The sequence below is a fragment of the Phalacrocorax carbo genome, chromosome 6, assembly GCF_963921805.1.
Source record: "Phalacrocorax carbo chromosome 6, bPhaCar2.1, whole genome shotgun sequence".
Classification (NCBI taxonomy): Eukaryota; Metazoa; Chordata; class Aves; order Suliformes; family Phalacrocoracidae; genus Phalacrocorax; species Phalacrocorax carbo.
In genome coordinates this window covers 49,469,031-49,481,693 of record NC_087518.1, presented here as the reverse complement: position 1 = coordinate 49,481,693, position 12,663 = coordinate 49,469,031, and the positions used below count along the sequence as shown (strand labels likewise).

Genomic DNA, 12,663 nt, shown 5'->3' with positions numbered 1-12,663 from the left:
CAACTTTGCCTTTTCAGTTTGGATCTTTTTTTAAAAACCTTTCCAATGCACGCGATCCAAGAAATGCTTCCTTTTCTTGACTTTGCCATTTCTGTCTGTCTTAAACCCTTGGAGATGTTCTTAGCTTGGGATTAATCACATGAAGGGTTGAAAAAAACCCTACTCAAAATTACAGGCAGTGACTGCTACAGCATTTACTAGAGACACTGGTCTTTTAAGCCCAGAAAGAGGCTTAGGTGTAGATCTGGAAGCCTTGAATTTCACTCCTTTTGGCCATTACTCAGGGATGTTATAGCTATATTAAAAATGAATACAGCAACTTTGACTTCTTCAAAGCAGGAAGTTAATGAATCAAAACTGCCCTTATTTCAGCTAAGGGAAAAGGATAAATGGAATACGAATGCTACAGAATAGAAGGAGGAAGGCTTTTAATAAAGGTGATTTGATGTTCAGATTACAACAGCCCTATCCACACCTCTGGTTATTCCCCTGCTACGCACACTCACAGCCCCAGTGCAATCAGAAACAAAAAGAAGACATTACCAGGGAGCAGGACCATCTTCTTGCAGCACAGCCCTGGGAAATGTGCCTCTTCTAGAAACATAATTCCCAGAATGGACAGGAGTTCACACCCAACGTATACAGGCCGCTGCTAAAATAGACCCCAACAATAAAACCCTATTATTTACCTTCAGTGCTTAGCTGGTCATGTCCAAAGAATGGACTGAGAAAGTATGGAGTGACAGTATTAGAGCACCTGGGTCCTACAATTACACTAGCACACAGATTGTGTAAGAGCCCTTTGCAACTAATCAAACCTCCATATCAGGTCACGGTTAAGGGTAGCACAGAAAATGTTACCAGCCCTGCCCAAGAAATTGGTCTTCCTCTAACAGAGAGAAGCTGCATACCCTCCTTGCCTCCGTTCCTTTGCCAAAGGAGGGAATGCTTTCCAGCTTCAGCAGGCCGACGGGAGGACGCCACGTGGCCCGGACGTAACAGATGATTAGTGCTAAGGGCAAGTTAGTGCCAAGGATTTGATGTGCATATGGGAAGTATTTCAGCATTGCTCCTGGGAAGCTCCTGGCTGTCTCCTGTTTACCTCTCTACCTGTGCAGCGGTGGTACGCTGATAATCCGTGCACAGCCTGCACATGGCCCTGCTGCAGTATGCCCAAGTCCGCAGATGCACTGGCTGCCTCTGCTGGGAATGAAAACAAGAGCAGCTCAAAGCGTGAATGCTTTGGGATTCTTTTGTTGGAGGCAGGTTTAAAAAACAAAAACAGCCGAAGGCCTTAAAAGCCAGATTCTTACCAACACTGCTGTGTTAAAGCTGCTGTGCATATGCACACCAATGCATTTTTTCACGTGTTGTCACTTAGCGACTGAGAAATCAGCAATTCCATCTTGCTTTTATTGAAGATAGCAGCTTTCCTGAAATGGAAACAAGAGCTATTTTTTGTCCCTCCAAATACCATTTGTAGAGTTACCTGACTAGTTGCCAGGCTGAGAAAAATTAATTCTACACTATTCAAAAATAAATAAAAATAAACCTGTGTTGATAGTATCCTACTCCTCAAGAAAACACCAACAGGATAAAATTAATACATCAATTAAGAATCACAAAACTCCCAGAACAAATCTAGTAGCTCTATTTTTTTTAATCCTGAGAAAAACCAATGGCACAGTCTGTTTAAAGAGCCTCACATACGAAAGTAACAAAGAAAAGTCTGTTTTAGACCATCGGTCCTATTCTCTTTTCTTGATGGACAAGCTTGTATAAATTCCACACAGATTAAAAACCACTGGCCCATGCAATTATAATGGTGGAGGGCATTTAAAATGCATTTACTGAGACGAAACATTGATCGCTATTTGTCTCCTGATGCCAATACAGTCCATTACATAGCTCCCGTTCTGTCATTTTATTTCAGATTGCAAAAATACAGCATGCAGCAGTAAGTTACAGTATGGGAAAACAGCTCGTTCTGACAAAGTTACGCTGAGCTGAAGCACAGGGCTCCACTTTGCCAATTAGTTATTGTCATTCAAATGGCCTAAGTCCTCATCTTGCATCAGTGCCAGACAGGCTTGACTATCACACTCCTAGGATGTCTCCAGATCCTTTCATTAGCCAAATCAAAATCAAAAAACAGAAAAGACAGGACCACCCCATCTAGGAAACACCCTGCCTGCTGCTGGCTTGCTTCACCCGCAGGTCAGGATCTACGACTTGTCAGAAACCTGCGCAGGTCTCAGTTCTCGTCCAAGTCCGCTTTGCTCAAGCTCTGCTATAACTGACATATATTTAAATTCACTAGATCTGTGGTTGAAGGTCTCCACTAATTCATACGTCTCGGAACGATCCGTCGCATAGAAAAGCTGCACCTGATTTGCCAAGCACTGTGCTTCACGGACCACCTGCAAATTAAAACAAAGAATTTGTTACCATCTGGTTTTGTTGTATTTGAGTATCCCATTGCAGCTGAAAGGCTGCAGTCCTACTCCTGGAATGACTCAATTCCAAGTCACCTCAGTTTTGCAAATCTCCTAACAAACCACCTCCCCTCTTGTTCCTGACCTACTTACATACTGTAGCACTGTGCCTACAAACTACTCTCCCGCCAAGCATACACCTCAGAGGTCAAAGATGTCTTTCATGATCCCTGCCCGCTCTATGGCACTGGAGACACACCCAAGTCTCGTCTTTCCCTTCTTACAGTCGACCTATTTGCAAAAATTGATTGTCTACTCTGAGCTACAACAGTGCAAATGCATTACAAATGACTCCTCTGCGCACAGTTTCAGAACCAGTATAAGTAGGTCAGTTAGAGGTGGGAAGCATTAGCTATCTTGTTCCACCAGTCTCATCCCTAGTGCTGTTAGTCCTAGCACCGTACTGTTACAGATATGCAAATAACAGCACACCCACACATAGGGAAAAGAGCAAAAGCATGCAGAAACCTAACATAAAGCTCTGGAGGTCTCCTGATTTGACGAGCAGTATTAAGCTTCACTGTTTTAACTTGTTGGCAGGTAGCAACAGCTTTCATTTAGATTTGTTTACATGAGTAAGAAAAACAGAAGCTTTTTTTTTTTTTTTAACAAAAATAAACTATAATACCCAGAGTAGGGGGGAAAAAAAAAAAAAAAAGAATGTGTGAGCTGAAATCACCAGCAGACAGCCAAACACCCATGATTTCCTTCTAGCTTTCCCTAGTAGTATGTAGATTAGGTTAAAGATATGTAGTAAGACCACTCTTTGAGAAAGGTTTTTTTAAAGACTTGATCTTAAATTGATTTTATTCAAAGCTATAGCAGGAGTTGCAGCATAAAATGAATGAAAATTAGTGAAGCCAATGAACATATTTCTCTGGTTTCTCTTACCAAGAACTTTGAGTCCATTTCTGCTGTCATTAGTACTATCCCTTTCTCCTTCTGCAGCTCAGGGTAATGGTACAAGACCAGCTGGCTAGGAGCAGTTTCACCTTGGGTCTGGAGGAGATAAAGAAACCTGTCAGTATCGCAGAAAGAACTTCAGCTCTATTGCGGAATGAGGCTTGATTACAAAACATTTGAGTATTAACTGCTATGGAGACAGTAATTTTTCAAGGTTTAAGGGTCAGTTCTAATTAGAAGTTCATTATTCCTGGTATTTAGAGAAAACAAGGGATTTGCAGACTTAGGTTGGGGTTTTTCTTGACTAAAGACCATTTTGCATTTGTAATAACCCCCGATTTCCAGAAAGACATTTAAAATACCAGTAGATGCTACGAGATTAAGTAGTTTACACAAACAGTTCTAAAAAGTTTGGATCTTGCTTTTATTTTGAGACTATTTGACTTCTACCTCATTCTCCTTTAGATTAAAGAGACACTTAATACCCATAAATTTACTGACTTACCCGTAAATAATTTACTAATTTACCCATAATGGCAGTTTTTCCCTGATAATTCTTCTCCAGTTAAGACAGACAACCTGCTCGTTAAACTATTTAGCAAATATTATATATTTTAATATGCTGATATTATATATTTCTGGATCCTAAGCCATTTTTGGACTTTTTACTTCAGCCACTCACCTGAACATTTATTAGGGAAGTGAAGTGCAGTTCTGTTCCTGACCACTGCCCCACAAAGAACTCGTAGCCTTCTTTTCTTGGCAAAGCATACAGAAACTGCAGAGAAATGATAAAAAAAATAAAATCTCCCTTTCACTGAACAAAACGATGCCTGTGTCGCACTGGCCTCCAGCGTAAATGCTTTAGCGAAAGAACCACAACGGAAAAAAGGGTTTCTTTGCCCCACCAGGATTGACAGGACAGCAGGAACCGGACTTCAAAGCACACAATAAACTAGCATTACCTTATTGGTATTATTTTAGTAGCAAGTACGTTGGCACATATTTTTACCAGTACTAAATGAGACAGACAAAGGAAAGGAAAAGACTGTGGAGAACATTCAGACTCTCACCTTTTTATTCACTTCTAGAAAATTAACAGCAGAAATGGTCAAATGAAGATAAGAAGCATTCAGAGTTTTTAACCCTGTAGTTTCACCAGCTGTTCCAGAACAGACAGCAACTATTTTCTCTCTAGAGATTTATGGTCTCCACAGGCTAGGGACCTCCTCATTTCCCCACACTCAGGGAAAGGACAAGATGGGAGCAGAAAAACAAGCAGGATACCTGACTAAATGCCAATGCACTGTACAGAAATGCATTTAAAGCTATAAATAACTTTCCAAGCTCCAAGTAGCTCGGGAAGTCAGATATTTTGATCCATCTTTTGGCAAGTGAAATACACATGACCAATCCATCAATCCAGTAAAGTCTCCCATTCAGGTTTACAAAAGCACTCAGCATGGCAAAGTCTAGCTACTTTGTTGTCATAAAGGAATAAGGCATTTAACTTCTGTCTCAGCACAGTGAAATTTTCACAAAGTCCATGCTTTGGTGCACAAATTATTGTAAAAACACACTACTTTCAACAGAAGACAATACTAATCCAGCAGCCTGTGCTACGAAACTGCAGAATATATTATGTTAGCTGTTCTGCTCTTTTGCAGTTTAACTTCTTCAAAGCAACAACCTGCTCATTCACATAAGAATCTTCTAATTGAAGTTTACAAGATACCCACCAACCCACATGAGAAACAGTAAACCCGAATCTTGGGAATCCACTCATTTCTGAAATAACCGTATTAAGCATTCTCCGTATTTTATGCTTTGCCATGCTGGTGTACACCTAAGACACAACCCACAGAGTATTTACTCTCTATCTGTAATAAAGGGTTCAACTACACCCAATTCCCCCCTTCCTTCCCCTGTCACAGCTGTTGAATTATGATGCTCTGCAACAGAACTTAGACTACTCAACTTTGCAGTACCACAGTCTTTTTTGACAACTCTCACTCCCATAAAGACAGAGATGTATTAATTACACAGCATACTGCCTGCCCAGTTTGGCTCCCACGCTCGTATTTGCTTACCAGTTACCTATCACGGATCACCAGTATGGTGAAGAAAGTGTGGCTATGCACATTTATGATCAGGAAACGCAAGCTAATAGATACAAGGTTCAGCTTGTTCTGTGGACAGAACCCCAACATTTTGATTTCTTGCCTTTTTCCCTTTCAGATACTCCTGCCTATCTTCACTGCCAGTAAACAAACACAAAAAGAAAGAGGAGCAACTCACACCAACCACTAAGACAAGAGAATTCACTTTCTCCATGTACATGCAGCGTAATGCCGTGGTGACACGTAGCTATAGCTAACAACAGTTCCTCCAGGCTAAAGCAAGGATGCTTGAAGCAATAAGCAAAGATATGCAGGAACATCAATGAAGCTGACCTACGAGGCTTGGCTCTTCACAACACTGCGTGGAAGAGATTTAACCACAAGACATCAATTAATGGAAACCGGAGGCATGTAGCTAAATCTATTTCCTGGGAGACTTTGTGCTTTCATTACTAAACTCTACATCTCTCGTATCTGATACCTAGATCAAAGTGTTTAATACATATGAATGCTTTTATCTGAACACCAAGACAAGTATTTGAGTACCTGGGTTTTACTAAAGGAGCTGATACAATGGGCCTGAATACAGGAGGGTCAGAAGTTTATGAATTAGGCTTTAGAGAGGAGAAATGCATTACAGCTATACATCCATACACTGTGAGTCTCTGCCATACGTACCGATGGACATTTCTGGGCTCTCTTCCATATTAAATCAAACTTCTCTGCCTTTGGGGAAGAAGAAAGAGAAATTCAATTTTCCTAACACAAACGTGGATGCACAGTTATTCAGAATCATCTCATTAACCTTTAAGGGTACAACTTCCAACTACAGAAGGTCTCACCGTGGGAACAGCTAACAATGAGAGCGTAGGAAACTCTACTTAGTTCTTAGTTACCTAAATGTCATTGGTATCCCATTTGAGTAATGCTGTCTCTAAGATGCAGCAGCCATCTCCTTGGATCCAAAGCTTTATTCTTTGGAGGGGGGGGCCACACTTTAGGCTTACGTTATGTCCTCTTTCAGTAATAGCTCCGCTGTATCATGTGCTGTCGACAGTTGAGCAAGACAACATATCCCTGGCCCCAAACTGTAGATTTTACATCATAAGTCATCTGTTCTCCAGTATTAAAATACAGCCTAGATATTTACTTAAATAACATACTTATTACTTAGGTTTATATTAAAACCACAAACGTATTTGATCATCCCTGACGAAACCTGGCAATTTCATTCATGCGTCCTCTGCATTCCCCCAAACCTTTTGCCTGCTCTTCTCTTTCCAGCACCATATATTAATACCTACTCTAAGGTGTCCATGAAAGAAAACATATGCCATTCATCAACACAAAATTCCTCCCGTGTGTGCTTTTGAGCACTCAAGAATTATGTGAGGCCTTTCTTCCAGCCAACAAAAAGCTTCTGGCAGAAGACGTGGTTTCTTCCCCCGATGACACCATGAACTACTTCCTAATGTGCCTAGGATCTGGTTTGCATTAGAGCCTTAAAAACTTCCAAAGCTCCTCTAAAACAGTGCACCAAAGAACTGTGCCAGCCCCACTAATGAAAGACCTACACCATCTTAACTGGAGTCCCTGGCTTTGGCCCTCTGCTACAGTAAATGCGCAACCCAAACTATTTTCACAACATCCACATGTTAGGAAAACTGAAACATGAGGCTGCTTGACTTCAAATCCCACGTTGCCGTTTTCAGCGCATACAGCACTTCATACATTTAGAATACAGCCTCCCATCACTCCACTTGCAGCTCAAAGGGCCAAGTGCAACTGCAAATCAGAGCCCAGATCTAAATGAGGTTTCAAGAATTCAAGGAACACACAGTTCGTGCCCAGCTGTGAAAAGACAGATTTAAGAGATCGCAATCACACAGAGACTCTGAAGCAAAGAACAAAAAGAAATCCCCAAAGTGAAAAAACCTCCTTCAGCCTAACGCAGAGTAACAACAATTAACATCTGGCAAAGTTATCAGGAGTAAGAAATACGATCTTATCGCAGGAAGCACCATGCAATCTCAATGAAAGACAGTGCTGCCAATAATTTTAAATGTATGAAAGTAAGTCGTTAGCGATTAGCCACGTGCAAGTTATTAGCCAAGTGCTCTAACACTGCCATATTAAACTTGAGAAAGCAGTCTGTGCTGCAGGGAAGAGGGGAAAGAAACGAGCGACTCTGGGAAAAAAATGATGTGAAAATACAAATGCTACCTTAAGAGATACTAGGGCTCTGTGAATAGTATAATAAAATATAATATAATAAAAAATGCCTAGAAATTCAGGCCAGGTGTGTGAAAAAAATAGCACTAGCTCTATTGAGACTGATGTAAGCAGAAAAAAGGGGATACATATTTTCAGAAACAAAAGCTTTAATTTGGGGCAATAAGACCACTCAGCCTGAAAGAAAGTTTTTTCTTGAAACCTCATTTTCCTTCAATGATTGCTTTTAAAAGCAACAGAATGACAGAAAGGAAAGCTTTGCACATTGGCCTTTCAAGTGCATAACTACAGGGGAACTACTTACTGGAATAACAGCATAAACTGTATCTTTCGCAGAAAAATACTGATTCCAAATCTGTAAGAAACAAAGGAGATGAGCTACAGTTAAAATCAAGCATCTATCAGTAATATTAAATGCTTTAACAGGAATGCCGTTTGCCAACCAACCTGTGTAAGCGCTTTAAGAAGTAATTTTTCAGTCAAGCCTGACTGACTTTCCTGCTAAGGCAATACACTTCTCCTGAGGTTCCAGAGTACTTGTACCAACTGACAGATTTCAGCCAGGTAAGAGAAATAAGCAGTGGGCTCGGAGGTGGCTCAAGATTTGCTAGCTATCCGAAGTGCTTCTTACATTTTTCCCAATGATCATTCTAATGACTTCTAGAGGGTTTGAGTTCTTGGGTGGTTTGGTTTTATTTTTAATAAAGAACATAGAAAATGTTTTCAACATAAGACTTTGCATAATGCTCCTCTATTCACAACCTTTTTCTTCACTGCAGCATGATAGCAATACCAACATAGCTCAGAAGTCCTTACTAAATGGACAAGTACAAGCCCAGAGTCCAGGACTCTCTCAGTTGCTCTTCCCCAGTCCTATTACTGACAATTCTCATTAGTTTCGTCAATGAAATGGAAATAGAGGAACTCGAAGGAAACTCGTATGTTACCAAAATACACTCCCTGCTATAACTGGTTGCCCACCATCCCCTGCAGAGCACATAACCACCTCTAAAAGGTTCTCAAGCTATCAGGACAGCAGCTAGATTTCTGCTCTGCAAGTTGCATCGGAAGGCTCCTTCACACGTGCCGCTCCCCTTAAGTTTCTTGGCGTACAGTCTGATTAGGAAAAAAATAGCAAATCGAATTCAAGCTACATCAGAAATGTGGAACAGATGTGACTTGTAACTAGATAAAAGGAAACACAGTGCAAAGCCAAGCAGATACTAGGGAGAATAACTTGAGTCGCACTCTTCTTCACAGACCCACCCACCTCCTCCTTACTCTAACCATCTTTAGTATGGGTACAGACACTCCCTAGCAACAGATAACCTGAGCAAACATAGAAGATGGCAAAAGCTTTGTTTTTATTCCTGCAGAACAGAGGTAACATAATCCACAAGCTAGTGCTAGCGTTTCCTTCTACCTGGCTTCAGACCTGACGGGAGCTTGCTGATGACAATTCGGCTGCTACGCATTAAATGGCCAAAATGAAAATCACAATAAAGACAGTTTTTGAGTGATCGAAGTCCAGATGTATTATTTATAAATTGGGTATATCCTAGATGGACTTACCTATATGGAGAAAATATTTCCTACTACCTATGTGAATGTGCTTTTTATAAAAACACATCCATGGCCATGTTTTATTTTTCAATCTAAGCAAAATTTCCAGCCTCGCATATAGATCGCTATTGAGCATAGACATGGAGCTGTCCTGGTTTCAGCTGGGATAGAATTTTCTTCATACTAGCTAGTATGGGGCTGTGTTTTGGATTTGTGCTGGAAGTGGTGTTGGTAATGCAGAGGTGTTTTAGTTGTTGCTAAGCAGTGCTCACACTAGTCAAGGACTTTTTCAGCTCCCCATGCTCTGCCAGGTGCACAAGGAGCTGGGAGGGGACACAGCCAGGACAGCTGACCCAAACTGACCAACGGGATATCCCACACTGTGTGACATTGTGCTCAGCATATAAAGCTGGGGAAGAAGGAAGGGGCGGGACATTCAGGGTGATGGTGTTTGTCTTCCCAAGTAACCGTTACACGTGATGGAGCCCTGCTCTCCTGGAGATGGCTGAACACCTGCCTGCCCATGGGGAGGAGTGAATGAATGCCTCGTTTTGCTTTGCTTCCGTGCACAGCTTTTGCTTCACCTATTAAACTGTCTTTATCTCAACCCATGAGTTTCCTCACTTACACTCTTCTGATTCTCTCCCCCATCCCACCAGGGAGGAGCGAGCAAGCGGCTGTGTGGGGCTGAGTTGCTGGCTGGAACAAACCACAACAGTAATTTTTGGTGCCCAATGTGGGGCTTGGAGGGTTTGAGATAATGACAGTTTCGATTGGAATGCACTAGATTAAACAGCAATAATATCTATAAATTCAGCTATTAATTGGCTGGCTTCTGTGCTTGCCACGGGGCTTGCTTGCTTCACTGTATGTTAAAGCCTAATGCTTGTTAGTGGCTGTGTTCTTCCACTTTCACTGCTCGCTGTAGTGCTGTGCTGCTGCTCACCTTACTCTGCTGTGCCTGGGAACATTCTGGTAACAGCAGTGGCCATGTGCCTGGGCTGGCAGGTGGCCGGGGCATCGCTGCTGTTTCTGTGCTGCTGCACTACACAGGCGGGAACTCCACTGTGAACCTGAGTTGAAGGGACTGTGACCTGTGGGTGAGTCCATGTGGGAGCAGGACACCCCAAAGCATCTGTGGCGGTGGATAAACCCATGCCAGAGCAGATATCTCAGAGCATCTGGGGCCTTGGTTATGTCTGTGCCATAGCAAACTTTATTCCATTTAAATCCATCACCTGTTTTATCTCCTCCGCTGATTTTTCTTTCACCATCTCAACATTAAGAATTGAATCAAGCGTCTGAAAGAGAAAGCATAATGAATTTGGCATGATGACCATTTCTCTGATGCAAGTGAGAAGCTAGAATGAATGGATGCAATTACGAAAACCAAAATCAAACTGGAGAACTTAATTCAATTTACAATGCGACTTAGTCCTCTGAATTGCCGAAGAAACCAGTAAACTATAAGCAATAACACACTGAGAGGTGGATTCACACACTGAGGCAGAATAGAAGAGATTCTGTCAGGACACAGAACACACTTTGCTCCAGTTCTGCAGATCTCTACTGAAGCTGCAAGAGCAGCTGCAGCTTCTCCTCTTCAGTCCTCTCACACACGTGCTCGATTGGCAGATTTACACAAAGTTTGCCAAAATACAAGAACGTGTGAGAATAAAACCATTCTCTCATCCCTCTGCTGGATGGTCTTTGGAAATACATTTGCAAGCTGTAAAGGCAGCTTAACCCTTTCCATTTATTACTGTCAGCATTCAGTACAGATCCCAGAACTAGCCGGAACTTCCAGGATGTCAAGAGAGAAAGAACTGGATAATAAAAATGCCAGACTGCTGGGAGTTTTAAAGACTTGAATCATTTACTATTGGGATCAGGTTATCTTATACTCAAGTGCAGCATAAGAAACATTAGTTTTACCTCAAGAAGCTCTTGGCTGAAGCACTTATATGATCTACATCCTTGATTTGCCAGCCAGCCCTCTCTTAACACTTAGGTTCGTTTCCCTTACCTTATCTTTTGTGAAACCTCCTTTTGATGTCTTTGTGCCCAAGCCTTCTGCCTAGAAGAAAACATTCAGTTTTTATAGCTGATGCTTTAATACCATTTGCCTTCCCTGCCACGTATAACGTGCCTGCTGACAAGATTTCCTGAGTATGAGCTCAAATTTAAGATAGAGATCGCTGCAGTCCATTTTATCAAAATATTGATTAGGAGAATAAGATGAGGAACAATGTGAATTATGAATTCCAACATCAGAAAGGATTAAGGCAAACTATTACACATTTTGGATCCAATACTGTTGAAGATCTTGCTTTTACTCACTACAAAAATTATAAATGCAAGACCGTGTCACTCCTTCTGGCCAAACTAATCTGGAGCTGATTAAACGCTTAAATAAGGCCTCAAGCACATAATTTACAACGTACAAAATAGCAAAATAACATGCTGGAATACAGAACAATATTTTTAGCCACTGGAATGTGACATTCTGGGGATCCTTCTAACAGGAATGCTGTATGTTTGTAGCATTATGCTGATCCTATATAAATGACTTTATTGCTCTAATATATGCAAATTACAAAGAAAATCGGCCTTGCCTTTTCCTCCATGCATCTGATAAATTCTCCTTGATTGGAATATCCTACAGGCTGCTTTTTCACTTCATTTCTTTTTTCCATACGGGATTCAAACACATCTGGACTAGATCTGGATTGGAAAAGCGACCATTAACAGTACTGAGTGATTAACACCATTCAGCCTTTCGACTTACCACCACAGTAAACATTTTATGTTAACTTAAAATTTAGACTTCTCGTTAGCAAAACAATCTATCCGGCTGACCGTGTTGGGAGACGGCTCTGACTTGGCGGCAACACCACCAGCGGATTTCAAGGCAGCATTTGGCCTAGACGAATTCATTTTCTCATAAGGGCACGAAGCTAAAAGTGACCTCCCTCCTCCCCAAAAAACCCAGCTCCCCAAGCACAACCCCCCCCACCCCCCCCCCGCCCTCCTCCTCCGGGCCCGGCGCCCCGCACCTGCGCAGCTCCTGGATCTTGTGCCGGTACTTCCCGTAGAAGGGGTTCTCCTCCAGCGCCGGCTCGCCCGCCCCCGGCCCCGCCAGCTCCCGGCACGGCGGGGCCAGCAGCCCCAGCGGGCGGAGCGCGGCGCGGCTCCGCAGGGCCGCCCCCAGGCCCCAGGCCTGCCGCAGCGGCACCGACATGGCGCCCGTCCCGCCCGCCGCCGCCGCCGCCGCCGCGGCGCCCCGCCCGCCGCCCCGCCCCGCCCCGCCCGGGCCCGCCGCCCCCGCAATGAAACGGCCGGAGGCGCAG

The 12,663-nt window shown here is 42.6% G+C and overlaps 1 protein-coding gene across 3 annotated transcripts; it reads right to left on the bottom strand.

Moving 5' to 3' along the window:
* Positions 1-1,640: 1,640 nt before the first annotated feature.
* ATPAF1 (ATP synthase mitochondrial F1 complex assembly factor 1) lies at positions 1,641-12,595 on the bottom strand. 3 transcript variants are annotated; one of them, XM_064455149.1, is made up of 9 exons: positions 12,370-12,594; positions 11,929-12,037; positions 11,340-11,390; positions 10,552-10,614; positions 8,055-8,105; positions 6,197-6,244; positions 4,081-4,176; positions 3,387-3,494; positions 1,641-2,420 (listed from the first exon to the last, which is right to left on the bottom strand). In XM_064455149.1, the coding sequence occupies exons 1-9, from the start codon at positions 12,552-12,554 to the stop codon at positions 2,226-2,228; spliced, it is 906 nt and encodes a 301-aa protein (XP_064311219.1). In that variant the 5' UTR covers positions 12,555-12,594; the 3' UTR covers positions 1,641-2,225. The 3 variants fall into 3 exon arrangements, with proteins under 3 accessions (XP_064311219.1, XP_064311221.1, XP_064311220.1); XM_064455151.1 differs by having other exon boundaries at positions 11,340-11,386; positions 12,370-12,509; XM_064455150.1 differs by lacking the exon at positions 10,552-10,614 and having other exon boundaries at positions 12,370-12,595.
* Positions 12,596-12,663: the final 68 nt, after the last annotated feature.